The sequence below is a fragment of the Helianthus annuus genome, chromosome 4, assembly GCF_002127325.2.
Source record: "Helianthus annuus cultivar XRQ/B chromosome 4, HanXRQr2.0-SUNRISE, whole genome shotgun sequence".
In the NCBI taxonomy this organism is placed as follows: Eukaryota; Viridiplantae; Streptophyta; class Magnoliopsida; order Asterales; family Asteraceae; genus Helianthus; species Helianthus annuus.
Window position 1 is genome coordinate 55,824,736 of NC_035436.2, and position 24,704 is coordinate 55,849,439.

The 24,704-nt window shown below is 39.8% G+C and overlaps 1 protein-coding gene across 2 annotated transcripts; it reads right to left on the bottom strand.

Moving 5' to 3' along the window:
• On the bottom strand, window positions 1-24,676 carry LOC110936661 (ran-binding protein M homolog). 2 transcript variants are annotated; one of them, XM_022179076.2, is made up of 11 exons: window positions 24,096-24,676; window positions 21,961-22,107; window positions 21,786-21,872; window positions 20,732-20,777; window positions 19,677-19,753; window positions 19,291-19,450; window positions 19,071-19,139; window positions 18,923-18,982; window positions 18,369-18,455; window positions 17,286-17,574; window positions 1-13 (listed from the first exon to the last, which is right to left on the bottom strand). In XM_022179076.2, the coding sequence occupies exons 1-10, from the start codon at window positions 24,488-24,490 to the stop codon at window positions 17,302-17,304; spliced, it is 1,401 nt and encodes a 466-aa protein (XP_022034768.1). In that variant the 5' UTR covers window positions 24,491-24,676; the 3' UTR covers window positions 1-13; window positions 17,286-17,301. The 2 variants fall into 2 exon arrangements, with proteins under 2 accessions (XP_022034768.1, XP_022034767.1); XM_022179075.2 differs by lacking the exon at window positions 1-13 and having other exon boundaries at window positions 17,128-17,574.
• Window positions 24,677-24,704: the final 28 nt, after the last annotated feature.

Sequence of the window (24,704 nt, forward strand, 5' to 3'; positions counted from 1 at the left end):
GAATGGTGAAAATCTTTTATTTTATATAGACACTAAAATAATGCCAAGACACCACGGACAAACGATAAGGAAAGATCACCTTCAACATAAGCAACTAGTTATTAAAGTCATTAATACAAAACCAAATAAAAAGTGCAAAATATTGAAAATAAAAATATTAAACTAAACACTTGTCTTCACCAAGTGATGTAAGAGACTTAGGCAAACATGGCCTTGATTGTCAAGAACTCTTACGATCAATCTTGGATCCCGAGACGACTGACACACTCTATGATGGACAATGGATGATGGTGGTGGATGATGGTGTTATGGTGGTGGTGGGTGGTGGATGAAGTGTGAGAGAGGTGGTGTGCCAAGGGATGAGTTGCAATGAAACCAAGCACTCCTATTTATAGGCTGAACAGAAGGCTGGGCACGGCCCCGTGCCTGCCTGACACTCTCTCTCTTCATTAATTGTAATTCACAATTACAATTAATGCGCCTGCTGTACTTTCGCCACGCCCCCGTGTTCACTGAACGGGTGGTTACCAAAGAAAACGACCCAAGTGTGACAAGTGTGGCCGACATCACAATGGACCCTGTGCAAGGGACAAGTGTCAACGGTGTAATAAGGTGGGGCATGAGGCCAAGGATTGTAGGAGCCCTCATCCCGCAAGGCAGAACCAACCGCAGCAGCAACAACATCATGGGAACATCAGGGGTTGTTTCCAGTGTGGAGTCGAGGGGCACATTAAGATGAATTATCCCCAGATGAATCAACAACAACCATAACAGCAGCAAGGAAGAAACCGTGGATGCTACAAATGTAGAGCAACGGGGCACATGCGAAGGGATTGCCCTGAACTGAACCAGAACCGCAACAACAACCAGGGAGCTGGAAACAACGATCAAAACAACAACAATGCTGGGATTGGTGCAAGAGGAAGGGCTTTTGTGATTGGAGCTGGAGAAAACAGGAATTATCCCAACGTCGTGGCGGGTAAGTTCCTACTCGATGATCATTATGTTTCTGTATTGTTTGATTTTGGAGCCGATGCTAGTTATGTATCCCAACGTATTAGTGAGAAGCTTAAGCACCCGCCTACGTAATTAAGTTCTAAGCATATCGTCGAGTTAGCTAATGGCAGAAACATCGAGACTTCACATGTTATCAACAACTGCAAACTCACTTTGTCTAGTCAGACCTTTTATATCGACCTCTTCCCCATCATTCTCGGAAGCTTCGACGTCGTCATTGGTATGGATTGGTTATCTAAGCCTCAAGCTGAAATCCACTGCCAAGAGAAAGTTATCCGTACTCCCCGCCCTTCTGGCAAATCCCTTATCGTTCAAGGTGACAAAGGTGGAGCTGTCACATGTACCATCTCATTCTTAAAAGCCCGGAAGTGTTTACGAAAGGGGCACACCGCTATCTTAGCACTCGTCACCGACACACAGGAAAAGGAAAAGAGGATCGAAGATTTTCCAGTTGTACGCGATTGCCCCGAGGTATTTCCTGAAGACTACCTGGACTCCCTCCTCATCGTCAGGTCAAATTCCGAATCGAGCTAGCTCCCGGAGCGGCACCTATAGCTCGTGCGCCTTATCGATTAGCCCCTGCAGAACTGAAGGAACTTTCTACGCAACTACAAGAACTGTTGGACAAAAGATTTATCCGTCCTAGTTCGTCACCCTGGGGAGCCCAGTGCTCTTTGTCAAAAAGGAAGGACGGCACATTCCGTATGTGTGTTGATTACCATGAACTGAATAAGGTTACCATCAAGAACCGTTACCCACTCCCACGCATCGACGACCTACTCGATCAGTTGCAAGGATCAAGCTACTACTCTACGATTGACCTGCGATCAGGTTATCATCAGCTGAGAGTTCGTGACGAAGATATCTTCAAAACTGCATTCAGAACTCGTTAAGGTCATTACGAGTTCCTCGTCATGCCCTTTGGAATGACTAACGCGCATGCGATTTTCATGGATCTCATGAACCGAGTGTGCAAGCCTTATCTCGACAGATTCATGATTGAGTTTATTGACGACATCCTGATCTATTCAAAAAGTCAAGAAGAGCCTGGACAATACCTGCGTCTTATTCTCAAACTCCTCCGCAATAAGCAACTGTACGCCAAGTTTTCGAAATGTGACTTCTGGCTTTGAGAAGTCCATTTCCTTGGACACGTAGTCAATACGGACGGAATTCACATCGATCCAGCTAAGATCGACTCTATAAGGAATTGGCCTACACCAGAAACCCCAACCAAAGTTCGCCAACTCTTGGCATTGGCAGGGTACTACCGCAGATTCATTAAGGGATTTTTGAAGATCGCTAAACCCCTCACGACTCTCACACAGAAGGGTGTTGATTACAAGTGGGATGATGCTCAAGAGTCTGTTTTTCTGAAACTAAAGAATAACCTTTGTAGCACTCCTATTCTCTCGTTACCTGAAGGTACCAATGATTTTGTGATTTACTGCGACGCGTCTATTCAGGGATTAGGGTGCGTGTTAATGCAACGCGAGAAAGTTATCGCCTATGCTTCTCGACAACTTAAGATTCACGAAAGGAACTACAAGACACATGACTCGGAACTCGGAATAGTCATTTTTGCACTTAAGGTTTGGAGACATTACTTGTACGGTACCAAGTGCACGATTTACACCGATCACAAGAGTCTCCAGCATATTTTGGACCAAAAGGAGTTGAACAAGAGGCAACGTGGATGGGGTAAAACTCCTCAACGTGGATGGAGTTGAAAAGATTACCCAGATCAGACAACGCATGGCGGCAGCTCGTGACCGCCAGAAAAGCTACGCTAATAAGCGCAGGAAACCTCTAGAATTCCAGGTCGGTGACCGGGTTCTACTTAAAGTCTCACCCTGGAAGGGTGTGGTTCGTTTTGGTAAACGGGGCAAGCTCCATCCGCGATATGTCGGACCATTCGAAATTACCGAGAAGATTGGTAAGGTGGCTTATAGATTGAATCTGCCTGAAGAACTGACTGCGGTGCACAACGTCTTCCACGTGTCAAATCTGAAGAAGTGTCTGTCAGATGAAACACTCATAATTCCTTTCAAGGAACTCACTATTGATGAACAGCTACACTTTACCGAGGAACCGGTTGAGATCACTGATCGAGAGATCAAAACCCTCAATCGTAGCCAGATACCTCTCGTACGAGTTCGTTGGAACTCGCGACGTGGCCCAGAGTTTACCTGGGAGCGGGAAGACCAGATGAAGCGCAAGTATCCCCAGTTGTTCCCAAATGAAACTCCCAGCACTGAAGCTACAACCGAATTTTGGGACGAAATTCCAAACTAACGGGGGGGTGATGTGACATCCCGTTGAAACGATCTCACTAGCTTGATAGTGGATGCCTTAACTTTCGGGACGAAAGTTCTTAAAACTTGGGGATAATGTGACACTCTAGGTTTTCCCGAACAACTATCTTGTATTGGCATCATACGTATACATATTATATTAAATGAATGTTTGTGATTTATCTTGATGTGCTGTGTGTTAATAATGTGTACATATAAAGTATAGTTGTATATAAGTATATATGTAATGAACCGAAACCGCGGTTCCAAATCGAGACCGCTGACTTGCAATCTGTGGGCCGCCAACCCACATAGGTAACCTAGCCCAACACATAAGGGCCCGACTCGAGACCACTTGGTCTCGAGTAAACAGCAAACAGTTGGGCTGGTTGGGCCATGCACCCCTAAAGCCACTCGGAATCCATGTAGGGTGCACCTTCTTGTATAAAACCCAAAACCCACACACACTCTCCTACACACTCTCTCTCACACACTTAAAACCTTAAACCCTAGCAACACCACCCTCTCCTCTTGTCTCGGATCAAGTGTAGCAGAAATCAAGCTCTTGTCCTAGCTCGAAGGTCCTCTTTTCGGCTGATTCCATATTACTCTCACATCAGACACCATTCGGTTAGCATTTCACACTTTTAGAGTTTGTGATGCTTTGATTGATAAATGATATGCATGCTTTGTTTAAATGTTTTCCTTGAATAATTTGCAAGAGTAAATAATGTAGATGATCGGTTAAAGATGTTGGGTGATTATATGTTCTTGGTTGGAAATGATCTACATGTTTGGTTATGCGTTAAATTTAATAAGGATGTTGTTAAAATGGTGTGCAAGATTCGTATGAAAAAAAAGGCATAAATATACTTAAATCTAAGGATGAACCGGTGGCTATGTGCTAGATATAGGGCCGACGATGATGATTGAATTGTGACCCGGTTTGGGGTTATGTTGGATTGAATGAACATAGGTTTATAGGATGAACATGTTTGATTTAATATATGAAAACCTTAAAATGATGAACTATTTGAATGTATTATGAACACGATATGAAGATTTGAAATTGTGTGTTTTGATCTGTTTTGAATAAAGTTTAGACAAGAAAACATGTTTGTGAACCCTCATTGGATAGTACATAAAATCATGAATATGAAATTCTATTGGTTAGTACAAGTCTCGCAGATGTACCAGAATCAGCAGATAAACGAGTCGAGACCTCTGGTTTCGACTCGAGACCATTTAAGCTACAACTCGAGACCTCACGATCTCGACTTGAGACCTCATGATCTCGACTCAAGGCTGGACTCGAGACCTCTCAGGTTGCGACCCATGCCTACACCACTCGAGACCAGACGTTCATGACTCGAGATCTCCTGGTTGCGACTCGAGACCGCGTGTTATCGAGTCGAGACCACCTGGTCTCGACTGGGCTGTCCAACTCAGTTATTGGGCCACCAAATGTGACAACGTGTTCTAGGCTTGTATCAGTGCTACTGTGCTATGTGCTGTTTAACTGTTAGAGCAGGCCCAATAACGTGTAGAGTACTGGTATGATATGTATGCTATGTGTTAGTTATGTGTAGAATCTACATGACTTAACTGTATCCGAGTTTGACCCAAACTGGTAACCATGTTAGGATGTGGTGACCAGCGTGCTTGACCAAGCAAAACTGATCTGTCGAGCAACCCAAGGTGAGTTCACAACTATTAAAGCATGCGTTCCCGGTGGTTTGGGAAACGGAAACTTAAGCAACGCTATCCCTCTCGTAAGGGATACAAACCTACTTTTCTCCCCTTAAATGGGACTCTTAGTTAATTACTGTTTATACGGAATGCAACGAGCAACACTAAACGAAACTCTATCACGCAAGTCCCTACTACATGATACCGATTAGTCGTCAGGGTCTGCGAACGGGTTATTAGTTGATAGCGCTATTTAGGTCTAACCAGCCTCACACCGACCCTTGTTACTGGGAACGGGAGTAAACTAATGTACTCTGGCAACCGTCAATGATGATAGAACATTGACAAATGGGGCACTGCGGAAACGTGGGGTTAATTAGTATTCGGTATTGGAAAAACAGTTTAGTCGCTTACTTATAGGGTAGCTCCCCATGGCATGTATAAACGGATAAATTAACTGGTGAAACAAGTTTTTGGTAATTAAAAACTGGACAACTCGTGAACTCGCCAACATTTTTGTTGATGCCCTACTGCATGCTTTGCAGGTACCCAGTGACTCAGGAGCTTGCTACTTGGGGATGTGTAGTGGTCGTCTAACCCATGTGTTGGGTTCTAAATAAACTTGAACTATGAACCTTGTTTTAAACTGTTTTGTCTATGCTTCCGCTACTTATTTGAACTGCTACATAAACCTAAACTTTTGAGCTTTACACTATGATGCTTGCTAACCATTATGGTTGGCGAACATTATTATTAATAACCAATCCTCAGTATAATTGGTGGCTGGATCCTGGTCAGTCACGCCCCCAAGCGGTGGTACTCCGCATGTGGATTTTGGGGTGTGACAGATTGGTATCAGAGCCATTGGTTATAGTGAATTTGGTTTTAAAAAGGGAATCTTTTCGAGAAAAACCAGACTATAACCCGTGACTCGCGACGACACTACACTCCAAGTGCAAGACTCAACGCATTAGACCTCATAGCTCGGACTTGCGTTTACTTGATTGTTTACTTTATGCTTTATGCTCTACTATACGTACTAGTGTGCCTAGTTAGATGTATTCACCATCTTCCTCCTCATTCTTGTTTCACTACGACGTCTTTCTCACTCTGTGTTTTCTGAACACCAAGAAAATGACCGGACTCGATGGAGACAGCATAGCCCTGACAAGGGACCAACTGGCGGCCCTGATAGACGCTCGGGTCGCTGAAGCCTTGGCAACCAACCCAGAAGGACCATCCACATACACCCAACCCCGTGTTGGCACCCTCAGGGCGTTCTTGGAATGCAAACCACACCCCTTCGATGACACGGAAGGAGCAACAGGTCTTTTACATTGGATCAGGAGGGTCAAGTCTGCGTTCGAAGAAGGTGAAAGCCCATGTAGCAAACGAGTAGAGTACGCCACTAGCACGTTTCAAGGAAAAGCGTTTTCATGGTGGAACGCGCAATTCCAGATGCTCGGATTGGCAGATGCAAATGCCACTCCATGGGACGATTTCAAGGACCTAATCAGGGAAGAATTCTGTCACAGGGATGACATGCAGAAGATGGAAATGGAATACTATGGGTTAAAGATGGTTGGCTCGGAGATCGAAGCGTACACGAAAAGGTCCAATGACTTGGCTGCATTGTGTCCTAACTTGTCGCAGCCTCCCTACAAGCGAATCGCCCTCTACCTTAGGGGCTTAGTTCCAGAAGTCCAGGGTTCAGTGATCGCAACCAAACCCCCTACAATCCAGCAAGTCATCCGTCTAGCACACCATTTCACAAACCAAGCGGTAGAAGAGGGCAGATTGCCCAGGCGTGTAACTGCTACAACTAATGCCTTTGAATACGGCAAACGCAAGTGGGATGACTACCAAAGTGGGAGTCCCAGCACCATACCACCTCAAGCTCAACAAAGGAGGGTCGTTGGGAGCGAGGGCCCTGACCCGCGAACGGGTGGTTACCAAAGAAAACGACCCAAGTGTGACAAGTGTGGCCGACATCACAATGGACCCTGTGCAAGGGACAAGTGTCAGCGGTGTAATAAGGTGGGGCATAAGGCCAAGGATTGTAGGAGCCCTCATCCCGCAAGGCAGAACCAACCGCAGCAGTAACAACATCATGGGAACATCAGGGGCTGTTTCCAGTGTGGAGTCGAGGGGCACATTAAGATGAATTATCCCCAGATAAATCAACAACAACCACAACAGCAGCAAGGAAGCAACCGTGGATGCTACAAATGTGGAGCAACGGGCACATGCGAAAGGATTGCCCTGAACTGAACCGGAACCGCAACAACAACCAGGGAGCTGGAAACAACAATCAAAACAACAACAATGCTGGGATTGGTGCAAGAGGAAGGGCTTTTGTGATTGGAGTTGGAGAAAACAGGAATTATCCCAACGTCGTGGCGGGTAAGTTCCTACTCGATGATCATTATGTTTCTATATTGTTTGATTCTGGAGCCGATGCTAGTTATGTATCCCTACGTATTAGTGAGAAGCTTAAGCACCCGCCTACGTAATTAAGTTCTAAGCATATCGTCGAGTTAGCTAATGGCAGAAACATCGAGACCTCGCATGTTATCAACAACTGCAAACTCACTTGGTCTAGTCAGACCTTTTTTATCGACCTCTTCCCCATCATTCTCGGAAGCTTCGACGTCGTCATTGACTCATTGGTATGGATTGGTTATCCAAGCCTCGAGCTGAAATCCTCTGCCAAGAGAAAGTTATCCTTACTCCCCGCCCTTCTGGCAAACCCCTTATCGTTCAAGGTGACAAAGATGGAGCTGTCACATGTACCATCTCATTCTTAAAAGCCCGGAAGTGTTTACGAAAGAGGCACACCGCTATCTTAGCACTCGTCACCGACACACAGGAAAAGGAAAAGAGGATCGAAGATTTTCCAGTTGTACGCGATTGCTCCGAGGTATTTCCTGAAGACTACCTAGACTCCCTCCTCATCGTCAGGTCGAATTCCGAATCGAGCTAGCTCCCGGAGTGGCATCTATAGCTCGTGCGCCTTATCGGTTAGCCCCTGTAGAACTGAAGGAACTTTCTACGCAACTACAAGAACTGTTGGACAAAAGATTTATCCGTCCTAGTTTGTCACCCTGGGGAGCCGCAGTGTTCTTTGTCAAAAGGAAGGACGGCACATTCCGTATGTGTGTTGATTACCATGAACTGAATAAGGTTACCATCAAGAACCGTTACCTACTCCCACGCATCGACGACCTACTCGATCAGTTGCAAGGATCAAGCTACTACTCTACGATTGACCTGCGATCAGGTTATCATCAGCTGAGAGTTCGTGACGAAGATATCTTCAAAACTGCGTTCAGAACTCGTTAAGGTCATTACGAGTTCCTCGTCATGCCCTTTGGAATGACTAACGCGCCTGCGATTTTCATGGATCTCATGAACCGAGTGTGCAAGCCTTATCTCGACAGATTCGTGATTGAGTTTATTGACGACATCCTGATCTATTCAAAAAGTCAAGAAGAGCCTGGACAACACCTGCGTCTTATTCTCAAACTCCTTCGCAATAAGCAACTGTACGCCAAGTTCTCGAAATGTGACTTCTGGCTTCGAGAAGTTCATTTCCTTGGACACGTAGTCAATACGGACGGAATTCACGTCGATCCAGCTAAGATCGACTCTATAAGGAATTGGCCTACACCTGAAACCCCAACCAAAGTTCGCCAACTCTTCGGATTGGCAGGGTACTACCGCAGATTCATTAAGGGATTTTTGAAGATCGCTAAACCCCTCACGACTCTCACACAGAAGGGTGTTGATTACAAGTGGGATGATGCTCAAGAGTCTGTTTTTCAGAAACTAAAGAATAACCTTTGTAGCGCTCCTATTCTCTCGTTACCTGAAGGTACCGACGATTTTGTGATTTACTGTGACGCGTCTATTCAGGGATTAGGGTGTGTGTTGATGCAACGCGAGAAAGTTATCACCTATGCTTCTCGACAACTTAAGATTCACGAAAGGAACTACACGACACATGACTCGGAACTCGGAACAGTCATTTTTGCACTTAAGGTTTGGAGACATTACTTGTACGGTACCAAGTGCATGATTTACACCGATCACAAGAGTCTCCAGCAAATTTTGGACCAAAAGGAGTTGAACAAGAGGCAACGTGGATGGGGTAAAACTCCTCAACGTGGATGGAGTTGAAAAGATTGCCCAAATCAGGCAACGCATGGCGGCAGCTCGTGACCGCCAGAAAAGCTACGCTAATAAGCGCAGGAAACCTCTAGAATTCCAGGTCGGTGACCGGGTTCTACTTAAAGTCTCACCCTGGAAGGGTGTGGTTCGTTTTGGTAAACGAGGCAAGCTTAATCCGCGATATGTCGGACCATTCGAAATTACCAAGAAGATTGGTAAGGTGGCTTATAGATTGAATCTGCCTGAAGAACTGAGTGCGGTGCACAACGTCTTCCACGTGTCAAATCTGAAGAAGTGTCTGTCAGATGAAACACTCATAATTCCTTTCAAGGAACTCACTATTGACGAACAGCTACACTTTACCGAGGAACCGGTTGAGATCACTGATCGAGAGATCAAAACCCTCAAACGTAGCCAGATACCTCTCGTACGAGTTCGTTGGAACTCGCGACGTGGCCCAGAGTTTACCTGGGAGCGGGAAGACCAGATGAAGCGCAAGTATCCCCAGTTGTTCCCAAATGAAACTCCCAGCACTGAAGCTACAACCGAATTTCGGGACGAAATTCCAAACTAACGGGGGGATGATGTGACATCCCGTTGAAACGATCTCACTAGCTTGACAGTGGCTGCTTTAACTTTCGGGACGAAAGTTCTTAAAACTTGGGGATAATGTGACACTCTAGGTTTTCCCGAACAACTATCTGTATTGGCATCATACGTGTACATATTATATTAAATGAATGTTTGTGATTTATCTTGATGTGCTGTGTGTTAATAATGTGTACATATAAAGTATAGTTGTATATAAGTATATATGTAATGAACCGAAACCGCGGTTCCAAGTCGAGACCGCTGACTTGCAATCTGTGGGCCGCCAACCCACATAGGTAACCTAGCCCAACACACAACGGCCCGACTCGAGACCACTTCGTCTCGAGTAAACAGTAAACGGTTGGGCCGGTTGGGCCATGCACCCCTAAAGCCACTCGGAATCCATGTAGGGTGCACCATCTTGTATAAAACCCAAAACCCACACACACTCTCCTACACACTCTCTCTCTCACACTTAAAACCTTAAACCCTAGCAACACCACCCTCTCCTCTTGTCTCGGATCAAGTGTAGCAGAAATCAAGCTCTTGTCCTAGCTCGAAGGTCCTCTTTTCGGCTGATTCCATACTACTCTCACATCAGACACCATTCGGTTAGCATTTCACACTTTTAGAGTTTGTGATGCTTTGATTGATAAATGATATGCATGCTTTGTTTAAATGTTTTCCATGAATAATTTGCATGAGTAAATAATGTAGATGATCGGTTAAAGATGTTGGGTGATTATATGTTCTTGGTTGGAAATGATCTACATGTTTGGTTATGCGTTAAATTTAATAAGGATGTTGTTAAATATGGTGTGCAAGATTCTTATGAAAAAAAAGGCATAAATATACTTAAATCTAAGGATGAACCGGTGGTTATGTGCTAGATATAGGGCCGATGATGATGATTGAATTGTGACCCGGTTTGGGGTTATGTTGGATTGAATGAACATAGGTTTATAGGATGAACATGTTTGAGTTAATATATGAAAACCCTAAAATGATGAACTATTTGAATGTATTATGAACATGATATGAAGATTTGAAATTGTGTGTTTTGATCTGTTTTGAATAAAGTTTAGACAAGAAATCATGTTTGTGAACTCTCATTGGATAGTACATAAAATCATGAATATGAAATTCTATTGGTTAGTACAAGTCTCGCAGATGTACCAGAATCAGCAGACAAACGAGTCGAGACCTCTGGTTTCGACTCGAGACCATTCAAGCTACAACTCGAGACCTCACGATCTCGACTTGAGACCTCATGATCTCGACTCAAGGCTGGACTCGAGACCTCTAAGGTTGCGACCCATGCCTACACCACTCGAGACCAGACGTTCATGACTCGAGATCTCCTGGTTACGACTCGAGACCGCGTGTTCTCGAGTCAAGACCACCTGGTCTCGACTGGGCTGTCCAACTCAGTTATTGGGCCACCAAATGTGACAACGTGTTCTGGGCTTGTATCTGTGCTACTGTGCTATGTGCTGTTTAACTGTTAGAACAGGCCCAATAACGTGTAGAGTACTGGTATGATATGTATGCTATGTGTAGAATCTACGTGACTTAACTGTATCCGAGTTTGACCCAAACTGGTAACCATGTTAGGACGTGGTGACCAGCGTGCTTGACCAAGTAAAACTAATCTGCGGAGCAACCCAAGGTGAGTTCACAACTATTAAAGCATGCGTTCCCGGTGGTTTGGGAAACGGAAACTTAAGCAACGCTATCCCTCTCGTAAGGGATACAAACCTACTTTTCTCCCCTTAAATGGGACTCTTAGTTAATTACTGTTTATACGGAATGCAACGAGCAACACTAAACGAAACTCTATCACTCAAGTCCCTAGTACATGATACCGATTAGTCGCCGGGGTCTGGCGAACGGGTTATTAGTTGATAGCGCTATTTAGGTCTAACCAGCCTCACACCGACCCTTGTTACTGGGAACGGGAGTGAACTAATGTACTCTGGCAACCGTCAATGATGATAGAACATTGACAAACGGGGCACTGCGAAAACGTGGGGTTAATTAGTATTCGGTATTGGAAAAACAGTTTAGTCGCTTACTTATGGGGTAGCTCCCCATGGCATGTATAAACAGATAAATTAACTGGTGAAACAAGTTTTTGGTAATTAAAAACTGGACAACTCGTGAACTCGACAACATTTTTGTTGATACTCTACTGCATGCTTTGCAGGTACCCAGTGACTCAGGAGCTTGCTACTTGGGGATGTGTAGTGGTCGTCTAACCCATGTGTTGGGTTCTAACTAAACTTGAACTACGAACCTTGTTTTAAACTGTTTTGTCTATGCTTCCGCTACTTATTTGAACTGCTACTTAAACCTAAACTTTTGAGCTTTACACTATGATGCTTGCTAACCATTATGGTTGGCGAACATTATTACTAATCACCAATCCTCAGTATAATTGGTGGTTGGATCCTGGTCAGTCACGCCCCCAAGCGGTGGTACTCCGCATGTGGATTTTGGGGTGTGACATTAGTTCTGGTCAAAGTGAAATGGGACTCCAAGAGAGGACCGGAGTATACATGGGAGCTTGAATCAGAGATGCAAAGGAAATATCCACACCTATGCCAGTAGATCTCGAGGATAGGCTCTAAAACAAGGTGGGGAGGATATAACAACCCTCCTAAATATTTTCCGACACCCCTAATATAATTAAAGTATCCCTATATGTCCTAAAATACACCCCATATACGAAAAATGGACCCCAAATACCTTTATTATTATTAAAATTAAATAAAAATAAGAAAAATGGGTCTCTGGCGGGCCGCGTAAGACCACTCCCTGGTCTACGCGGGGCGCAAGCGAAGGGACATGAGGCGCAGCCCGGTGCTGCCATGTGTCGGACGTGTGTCGAAGCTAGATCGATGACTGGGCTAGGCTAGGGCCTACCCAGCCTACGTCGCGGGCCGCGTAGCCATTGGCTACAACCTTCGCGGGCCGCGAGGGAGTCCAATATCAGCCCTATAAATAGCAACCTTCGGCAGTTCAGTCGAATTCGCTCACGACCTTTCCCTCTCTCGAATTTCTGCATAGTTAAAGTAATATTTGGGTAGTATACCCCCCTAAATAACGAAGTTCTGCCCCGTTGTAAGTATCATAACCCCGGTTACGTATTAGATACGCTGCCCGATTGATCCAAGGTTCCGTAACGGCTGTCGAGGTTCTGCCCGACGTAGTCGTTGGAATGCCGTCTCGGGGAGGGTATTACTAATGTAAATATTGGGTTATTATACTAACACGTGTGCATTTGTGAAATTTATAGATAATCACCAGGAAATCCTTAAAGGAAACCCTAAGACAGCAAAGTGAGTAATTCCTTTTTGCAAACTGTTTTTACAAAACCTCACTTAATTAATATTATATTATACAGTAATTGAGTATTTGTATTCTACAATTATCGTCGGTATGTTGGGGGTTTTGTATACAAAATTTGTTACTACATTGTGAGTAGTAACATGACCACAAGTCGGGTCGACAGTACCGTGGGTGGTAATTGAAGTAGATGGAAACAAATGTAATTGCGCGACCGCCCTTAATACTGTACAATGGTTTTTACTTAACTTGATTAAACTGAGATCACTCACCAGTATTTCCCACTGACAAAATGTTTTTAAACGCGTTTCAGGTAACAAAATGTGAAAGCCAAATAGAAGCCAGCTGGACAGCACTGGAGGCTTGGAAAAGTGGCTATAAAGTTATCTAAAATAAAAGAGATTTTAATTAAATAAAATATGATTTATTCTTATGAAAATGTGTGTACTTAAAACTTGGGATTTTCCCACGTGTTTAATATTATGAAAGTGTGGTATTTTACTCTGATAAAATATTTCCTAACTACGGTCCTGATGTAATTTCCGATGCCAAAATGATAAACACCGATACCATTGAAACTGGCTACGGCCGCCCATTACCGGGTTGTTAGGGGACGGGGGTTGTGAGATGAATCGATGCCCCCCCCCCCTAAAACATGTTCTAACACGAACTGGTTTCGACCAAGTATGACCCAAACCAGAACTGGTTCCAACCCGAACCAGTTTGGACAAAAAAATCCAGTTTCTGCACCTCTAGGTCCGACCAAATGTTATAGATCATGACCCATTCACAAACACATGTTACACCTGTCTTAAACAAGATTTAGAAATCACGAAACAAGAAGTTTTTGAGATGAGATATACCTCTATAGTCATGTTAGTAATACATCACGCCCATAACCAGAAGTTACGAGGCACCTTGTTATACGCGTGAGCTATAGTGGATATGCGATCACATTGCCGTATACTTGACAAAACGGGGAGGCGGGATAACATGTCATACCGGGTTCAAGTCACAACGGGTTTTAAGCAAAATGGGTACGGGTCATTTAAATAAAAAGGTTAATTTGGTTTTGGCCAGAACGGATTTTTGACCAAAATAAAATTAAAAATTAAAAGATTCTAATAAATTAAGAGATTAGTGTTCTTTTATATCAAACTAGGTTTGAACCCCGTGTATTATACGGGTTGAATAAATGTAATTTTATATACTAAATTAAAACAATTATTCTTTAAAAAACTCGTTTATTATACGGGTTGAACAAATGTAATTTTATATATTAAAATTATATCTCTAAGAACCCCATGTATTGTACTGAATAAATATAATTTTATATACCAAATAATAAAAACCCGTGTATTGTACGGGTTGAGTAAATCTAATTATATATACTAAATAATAAAAAAAGTTACATCTTTAAAAACACTGTGTATTACACGGGTTAAATAAATATAATTTTGTAACCTTGTTTATTACACGGATTGGATAAATGTAATTTTATAAACTAAATAATAAAAAAGTTATATCCTTATAAACCTCGTGTATTATGCGGGTTGAATAAATCTAATTATATATACTAAATCATCATCATCATACTTAGTAAATCCCACCAATAGCAAAGTTAAGGTAGGGTCTGAGGAGTGTAAGATGTAGAGGCTACTTTCAGTGAGACCCCCGGCTCGATAGTAGTTTTGCATCAAGCCTTGGACATAAGGCACATAACACTCAGCAATCGGGACAAAGACCGATTAGTGTATGTTCCCTTTTGTCTTTCTATTATCAATGCCACAACATGATGATGCATTATTAATCGTCCGCCGCTTTTAACGTTATTTTTACGAACTTAGTAAAATAAGGTTAAAATTAGTGCAGTTTCACTTTTGCCCTCCGAGCATCCACACATATACATTATATACGCATACCGCAAGCGGGGCGAATATATACTAAATAATAAAAAAGTTATATCTTTAAAAACACCATGTATTACACTGATTAAATAAATGTAATTTTGTATAGTAAATCATACGCCATTGGATTCGTTTAAAAAATCATAAATTTGGTTCGGTTTAATTCGAATCAAATCACAAACTTGGTTAAGTTTAATTCGAATTAATTATAACCTAAATTTGAAAAATCAAAAATAGAATTATATTATTAGTTTCTCTTCCTAATTAGTGTTTCTTTTAAAGTTTGATCTAATGTCTAATAAGTTATTTTGTATATTTTGTTTGTACTTTAAATTTTTTACATGAGCGTATTATTGTTTCTTTAAGTTTAAAATTATTGTTTTGTGCTATTATTTAAAAAATATCTTTAATTTATAACTTAAATTTGAAGATAATATATTATTAGAAAAAATAGAATGATTCTATCCGAAATTCAAAGTAAGATAAGATTTAATATTAATTGATTATTTATTATTTAATTAATTGATATAAGATAAGTATAAAAATGTAGGAAATTACAAATGTAAACATCTTCAATGAATGACACGTGTCTATTTATTGGTTTCTTTTATTATATGTATATATAGAAGATACAACTATAAAATAAAATGTCTGATGATTAGCTTTTTTTAACATCTACTTTTGTGATCTAGTAAAAATTTGGAGTTTAGCGTTTACTTTTCAAATTGGTGTATAGTTGACAAGTAACATCCATTTTTCTGACTTATATTTGATTTTTACATTTTGCTAATACGTGATTGGTAATTTTCATTGATAAATGTTTCTGAAAATAATCCATCATATGATACATTTCTACAACACTAAAAAAAGAGTATGCAAAATATAAATATAGAGTTTCCAAAAAAAAGTTTTTTTTTTTTTTTTTTTTTTGAATTATGCTTCATATCTATTTTTTTAATTATGCTTCGTATCCATTCATTGATATGAATTCTTTGAAGATAGGTAACTATGTCATTCAAAGAGTATTTGTTGTAGTTGTATCCAAATGTATAAAATGATATCTCGAGGTTGCGAGTTTATGTCTAGCGGTAGACAATGGTGTAGTTTTAGGTGTAGAGTAAGGTCAGATTGTTAAAAAAAAATAATTATGTCATTCCTAACCATTTAGGAATGTGATGAGGATAGACAAAGGCTTCAACATAGACAACAACCTATCTTAAGATAATCGCAACAAAATAAAATATTTGTTTGTTAAATTAGTTGTATTTGAAATGTTAATGAACAAATCCCGAAAATTAACCTAACAATATTGTCAAACATATGAACTCAAACACTCTATTTGCAACACTCTATTTGCATACTGACACAAACACAATCCAATAACCAAAATTTTGTTCATTTTACCTTTTTTTCACACTAATACTCTAAAACTACAATGAATAACCAAAACTTAATGCGTCTATAAAACAAGAGAAAGAATTAAATAGGAAGTATTGTTTGGTTTAGGTAGCAAGGGTAGGAAGCAATAATAGAATGACGTGTGGCAAAGAACAAAAATAACAAGAAAGGACATTTTAGTCAATTTCTAATCTTCCGGATCAGAAACCATCTTCCCTAATCTAAAACCCCATCTTCCATAAACACCATTCATCCCATCTATGCCGCTAAATCCTCTAGAACCACCGCACCACCCAATTGAATCACAACCACCACCGCTCCACCACGTCTCCACCGTCACCTGCGCTCTCTTCAAGCGGCGTTGTTTGATATACCTAAGCAATCTTTGCACGTTACAAAGAAGCGTATGTATGTTGAAGTGAATCAAAAAGTCATGATGCAGCAACTTCAAATTAATTGCAAGCAGCTTCTTTGTTGCCATCAAGTGAGAATCCATTTCATCATGACTTCACCATGAAGGAATTTTTTGTTTTGAAAATTTGTTTTTTTCTTATTGCGTTTTATTAAATGGATTCATTATTTTGACAATGGAGTTATGCTTTTTTATTATGTCTTATTGCATACATCAATATTATATTGTATTGAATTTTTTTATTACGTTTATTTTGGTACACAATGAATTGTGTACGTTTTTAGAACACAATGGAACCGCGTTTGTTTTGTTCGTGTGAGTGTTAGAAATTAACACCCAAACGCATTCTTCAAGTGTTGAGGAAAAACCATGAAAAAATGTACATGCTACTGCTTTGGTTTAGTTACGACCAGAAACATTTGAATAGAAAAATGTCAAGTCGCGATATCGACAGTATACCAAAGGTTTCAAACAGCTAAGTGTTTTTCGCAAGGAGCACTCTTTGCAGATGGAAAGCTTCTCCTTGATTCCCGTTGAGTAATCGTTTCTGTAAGAAACAAGCACTTAGCTGCCTCAGAAGTGTCTCGAGATACGAATGCAAGCAGCTTTTATGGTCTTTCAAGTCCGGATTTGTAGACAATATTATGGCGTTTACTGCATCCGCCACCTTCTCTCTCTGTGATTCCTCCAGCAAATACCCCACTGTTGATTTATTTGGTTCTTCATACGCCAACAAAGCAGCACAGTCCTACACACAGTCATAATCTCAAAAACTAGAAATAAATGAGTCAAGCAACTCGTGAGCTACTCAATATCAGCTCGCTAAAAGTCCGAATTGAGCCAAGCTTTAAATGAGCTCGAGTTCGAGCCTGAAATTAAGCTCGTTTAATAAACGTGCACAAGATTCATATATTGAGCTTGGCTAAGCTCACGAGCCTAAATGAGCCCATTATCTGTATAAACATTATAATTTGTATTTATTGTAACATATATACTACACAATAATTATATATATATATATATATATATATAGAGTACGGTTAACATACAAAAAGCCTTATCATACATCACGTAGGAGACAATGGTAACCGTTGGATCAGGGGTATAATCACGCATGGGACCACATAATCACGCATGGGACCACATAATCACGCATGGGACTATAATCACGCACGTTCTATGATAATAACGCACGTTATATTTTTTGTCATGTATGTTAATGTAGGTTAAGCCTTGAAGTACATTATACTTTCTCTCTCTCTCTCTCTCTATATATATATATATATATATTATGCAAAATTAACTAAATAACATGTCATGTTATTAAAGTAAAAATATAATTATAAATACAGATATCTTACTAAAATAATTATATATGTATATAAAAAAATAATCAAATATTCAATAAAAAAACTAAATGAGCCGAGCGCAAGCTTGAAAAAAATCTCATCAACAGAGCTTAAAATGGCTAAATAAATCACCGATGTTTAGTGACGGTCGCAGTATTTTGCTTATGTTCTCGGTTTTGAGTTTGATGATTACCTTCACAAGATCTTCATAGTGTTTCAAGTTATAAAACTTTTCAAATCGATTCTTCCCATAATCCATAGCTTCCTCTAGACGTCCAGCCTGAAAAACAAAGAATAGCTCAAGGTTTTCCGTCATGAACATATACAATCATTTATTATAGAAGCATAAACTGAAGGTTGTAAAGCAACACAATAAGCCTTAATCTTGGTTTTAAAAAGCATGGGGCGCTCCAAGGCATTTTTAGGTTTCGACTATAGGTGCAATACGCTAAATGTTGCTCTATGTACAACCAAAAAAGCTTTATGTACAACCACAAGCTACATCGATGTTACAAATCAGCTTTAATCAAGTAAACCAATCATAATCTCTTCATCCGTTTGGTCGTTTTTACATATCAGCCTCCTTAAGACCCTTACGCACGTACATGACGCGCCGCTCGAGGGCCTGAGATGCTTTTCTGGTCACCTTGTGTGTAAAACGCCTCAGGCGAGCTTTTTAAAACCAAGGCCTTGATACAGTTAAATGTCGGGAACCATCATTCAAACTTTTAAAGAGAAATCGTTTACCCGAACTAGTTCGATGAACTTTTGACAGTGTAGCATAAGGCAAATGGCTGATGTATCATCCTGCAGAGACCAAAATTTAGGATCAGTAGAATATAGGAATCTTAACCACAGTAAATAAAAGCAGTATCTAATAAATTGAACTTTTTACCTGGATGGTCTCGGGATACCACTCATGTAGATTACTAATTGCATCATCAATTTTACCATCCATAATTAGCTTCAAAAAGAAATGAGAAAAAAGAAATAAAATTTAAGTCAAGTCTTGCAGTTAGACAAACAAATTACTAAAAAATGAAACCTGATGAATATAGAGAATAAAAAAACTGCAAAGCCATCAAACAGTATGATAACAAATATCATGGGCATACCTTTCGAAGAATTTTTCTATGAGTTAATGCATACATGGCATGCTCGTTGAAGCCATTATCATGAAAACCGGTAACAGGAGGAACTGAAGTTTGGCTAGCCTCATCAAATACATTCAAGGTTTCCTCATAGCCATAATGCTGTAGGTAGGAACGAACAATTCTGATACAACAAAATAGTTATGAAATTTAAACGGTGGTTCATCCACTTGCATACGTAAATCATCTACCTAAATATGCTAACCAACTTTTTAACATCAGCACAACCTAAACTGAGAATATTTTGTAACAATCAGAAATAACAAGCAAATAAAATTAAACATAACAAGCAAATGAGCCAAAAAAAAACTAAAAGCAACTAAGCAAACAAAATATGGTAAGTTTCACACCCGTAACTCGCTGTCTGTGGTATACTTATTTTTTCAATAGATGTATCTTGTTTTGCCCTTTGAGCTGCTTCATATGCCTGTTCACCAATACAAACACAAAAATGATGTGGCAACAACATTATATAGAAGCATAAAAGACCAATAATTAAGAAGAAATTCAACTTCATACAAATAATCAAAGCAACTAGAAGTTATGCAGTATGCACAAAGAATGATGGTGTACGAAATAGAAAGATAACTAGTGAGTTACAAACAACATATTAACAAAAGTAAAAGATAAACTGGTTTCTTTTCCCCTTTTTTTTCTTTCACCCTTCGTATTTTATTCCTTAATTTAAATAAGTTAACTAAAAAAAGCAATAGTAATAAAACATAACATATTAAATAATCAGTTAGTAACTTATGGAAAAGAGATATATGAAGTATAACCATCTCCTTTCATTTTCAATATAATTGGTTTATCACTTAAAGTACTTACTTATACGTAACTTCAATCACATCTTATCTCAAAATATCGTTTTATAATTCCTAAAACTTCATTACTAATTATTTAATGTTTCGGTTACTCAACCCGTGTTATACATGGGTCTCTAACCTAGTAACAGAACTAACTAAAACATTGTATTCTGATATGATGACAAAAAACTTCTGAATGTAAATATACAGTTTTGAACAATTTGAGTTCTTAGTGATTTAGAGGCACATTATGCGCTAAGAAAAGGAAATATAGAAACCAACTATACCAACAAGACCTAAGGTTTTGTCAAACCAAAAGACTTCATGCAAGCAGTCTAATACTCTTAACCACCCAAGTTCCAAGAAATATATTAGCATAATTACTGTTTTATCAATGTTTTCGGTGTAAAACTTTCAGCTCAACATAACATGTTCACCATCAAATAACTTCAAGTTACAAGGTGGATGAGTACACATGAGTCTTTTTATAAAGAAAGAGAAAGTGCTAACTGAACGTGTCACTTAACCAAAGTAATACTTGAAAGACTTCAAATTAGAAAGTCAAAAAGAAAGTTGAAAGGATATGAATATCATGTTACCTTGATATCGAAGAGAAACGGATCTTTACCAAAGTTAACACTCACCCTGCAACACACCAAACTTTTTTAACACGAGGGCAAAATCCCAGACATGTCTCCATATATGTCCATAGCAAAAACATATACCCAAGGTTTAAAAGAACAGAATCGAGCCTCGAGGCGTTTTCCCTTTGCCTCACGAGGCGTAAGCCCGAGCCGGAATTAAAAAATAAATATAAAAATTATACATCTTAAAAAAAAATAAAATACAAAACATCAAACAAAGAACTTTCTTACCGCCTCGCCTCGACACCTCGGCCCTTAGAGGCGTACATACAAACACTAGTATATTGCCCCGTGCATCGCCATGGCGTCGAAGTGTAAAGTAACTCAAATTTGTATCGTCTAACAAAACGTATTATATTTTACCCGAGCGGTTTCCGAACAAAATTTACGTCAAAACGTAGACTAACTAAAAACATACTTGAAAATAAACATGAAAACATATTATATTTAACCCGGCATATTTCCGAAAAAAAAAATTACGCTGAAACGTAGACCAACTTGAATTTATACCGACACGTGCATAAAAATAAGCACGTAAGAAAATAGTGTTTTTTAAGTTAAAGAATGGTACGGCGCATTGCAGCGGAGTCGAAACGTAAAGCAACTCGAATTTATACTGTGTAACGAAACATATTATATATGACCCGACTCGTTTCGAACGAAATTTACGTTAAAACATAGACCAAAAAAGGCAACAAATATAAAAAAGTCAAAAGTCAAATCTACTGTTCATCAAAGTTCCTAATTGTTATATAGATAATAACCCATGAGGCGCCGCCTCATACACATTTTCTTACCGCCTCGTCTCGAGGCGCGCTCGACCGTTTTTTAAACCATGCATATACCCAATGTTCAAAGCAAAACATATATTTGACCATCGATTTAAGTGGCAGATGTATACTTTGAATCTGGCAGCACTAAAGTAGTACCAAATGGCTCAATACTAGATTGTAGCTAATGCAAAGAAAGTTTCAAAAAGTTAAGTCTTGAGCAAAAAACACAAACTTACTCCTCGTTTTGACTGTGAACAGCAATTGTAGGATATAAACGACCTTTTACATCTTTCTCTACTGTTCCAACCACTTGACCGTTCTTCCTGGCATCAACAACATGAACACATTCATATAAAACTTCTGAAAGAATGAGCATCTTGCGTGAAAAAAGAAGGCTAGAAAACAAAGTACGTGAAAAATAACTTCTGTGAAGCATAGTTAATGCCACCACCAACTGTATCACCAGTGGTATACTTTGGGCCAAAATCCTCTCCTTTTCCTTGCCCACGATAAAGCAGTCCATCATCCCCGTGATATCCAAAACTGTTTGCTTCCCACCTGTCACGGTATACCAAGTTCAAAAATATTTCAGAAATACCTTAGATGAATGAAAATAGCTATCATGGTGCTTCAAATAATCATCAAGTTCGTATTAGTAATATGTACATTTAATCTACTTAATTACTAAAAGATACACCGCTTTTCGAGATTAGTGAAACATAACCATTCATGTTACATGTCAGAAAACATGCTGCGACTTATGTAGGTTCTAGAAAGGATTAGAAGTAAAACAGTGATTTTGGGATTAAGTAATTATGTTCTATATTTTTATCTCAGTGTATATATGGATCTGTCTGGGATATATACGGACTAAATGAAACCCTAATTTTTCTTGGTCACTCATCGCTCCAAGGCAGGTACGTCTCCAGCTACCTCTGTATTTCATCCCGATTCTTTCATAATCGACTCTGTTTTCTTCGGTAATCCTAAAAAACCCTAATTTCTCCCGCCTAAAAGGTACATACGCCTCTTAGTTACCCTTCCGCCTCGACACGAAACGTCCGCCTCATACCACTGAGGCGTACGTATAAAAACAAGCAGTGAGGCGCCACCTATTATTCGATTTCTTGCCGTTTCGCCTCGAGGCGCGCCTCAAGAAGGACGCCTCGAGCGTTTTTTTTAAACCATGTCTAAATCAAGATTAGAAGGTTGAGAGCAATCTCAGAACTAGTATCGAATAAAAATCTCACGTCGTCTTCTTCTCCTCATCTCATATTCTACTGAACTTCTCCTTGGAAACTCACTCAAAATCAACGAATCTCATGTTCCACATAGCACAAGCAATATTATCAAAGTAATGACTAATGACTACAGTTTAAAGTTGAAGAACTATAGCAATTAATGCATCAGCAATGAATAAACTCAAAAACCTCTAAAAATAAAGCCCGGTCATCTGACACATCAGCAACACCCAAAAACCTCTCACAAACTTTTCCTAACCAATCAGTTCAACGCCATGTCACTAACCTCCGTACATTTCCACATCAGTATCCACTCCAACCACAAAACTCCTTATAATCAGATTCAAAAAAATAAATAAATCACAACCCGCAAAACTCCTTATAATCAGATTCAAAAAAATAAATAAATAAATAATCATCCCACAAACAGCTCCATGGGGAAAGACTTGAGAGTTGAGACCAAAAAAATCGGTCATGGACTAGCCCCGAAATTTAATTTCCTCGGCCCTCCATCATTAACCTGCCACATCATCATCCATGACAATGGGTTGGAGATGGTCTTACAAACTTTAGGAGTTCTTTGGTATCATTAAGAGGCTACCTCTGAATCGGTCAGGGGTAGAGTGTGTTTGGTTCACTTAAAAGACACCTCTTAATGGTTCATCGAGCCTCTTAATGGGTAAGTTTTCTTAATTGGTCTGGCCTCTTAATGGCTCAACACAAGGTTGCCAAACAGCCTTAATGCATCACGTACAGGTTCCAAATGATATCTACTCCAAATTAAGTAACACATCAACAACCATTTTCTACTGAATTTCTCTTTGGAAACTCACTCAAAATCAAGTGTCTCATGTTGCAACTCCGACCTAACCAACTTCCACACAGCACAAGAACTCTCATCAAAGCAACCACTAATGACTACATTCTAAAGTTAAAAAAACTATAGCAGTTACATATTTCAACGACTAGCACTGTAACACATTAACAATCAGTTTAGAATTTAACAAGCATAAACCAACAACAATCACTTATCTAGTTATCGCAACAATAATACTATATCCTGGTTGCAGCCCGTGGATGTAGGTCATCTTAGACCAAACCTCGAAAATCCTAGTGTTGTTTATTTTTCTGCAATTTTATGTGTGTTTGCAACCAGATCCTAACTATTACAGATTTTAATGCATCAAGTACAGGTTCAAAATGATATCTAATCCAAATTAAGTACCACAGTAAGTAACAATTATTATACAATTTAAAAAACATAAACCAACAACAATCAATCAGTTATCGAATTCGATTACGTACCCAGGCTGTCTGCGCAAATTAAACCCTTCAGTAGTAAATCCAATAGCAACAGTACCTTTAGCACCAGCACTCCTAACATACATCTCAAAATAATAAAACAAACGCTTCACAGGTGCAGGACAATTCGCCTGCACAACACCTACATCATGTCCATGCAAACTCACACTCGGATACTGAACCGATAACTTATCCAGCAACACGATCGAGAATCCACCGGAACTGTTCACCGTATCGAGTTCCGTGGGCACAGGCTCATCGTCCTCTTCCATATCTTCGTCTTCGTTGTCCGAATTCATCATTTCAACGTCTTTTGATGCTGTTTTGGACTTCAATCGCCATAGGTTTAAGAAATAGGAGCCTACGAGATCTTGTGTTTGTTCAGAATCATTCGCCATTGTTGCGATCTTCGAGTGAAGATGGAGATTTGAGGATGCGTGTGTGATCGCACAAAACCCTAATTGAAGAGGAATTGTAGAGAGTGTGAAAGTTGAAACCCTAATTTGTTGCAGTTGATGAAGATGATGGTACGCAGATCGAATAAAAGATGGATTAACGACGACGTTTGATTTGTTTGTAAGTCGCTATTATCTATTCTTATGTTCCCATTAA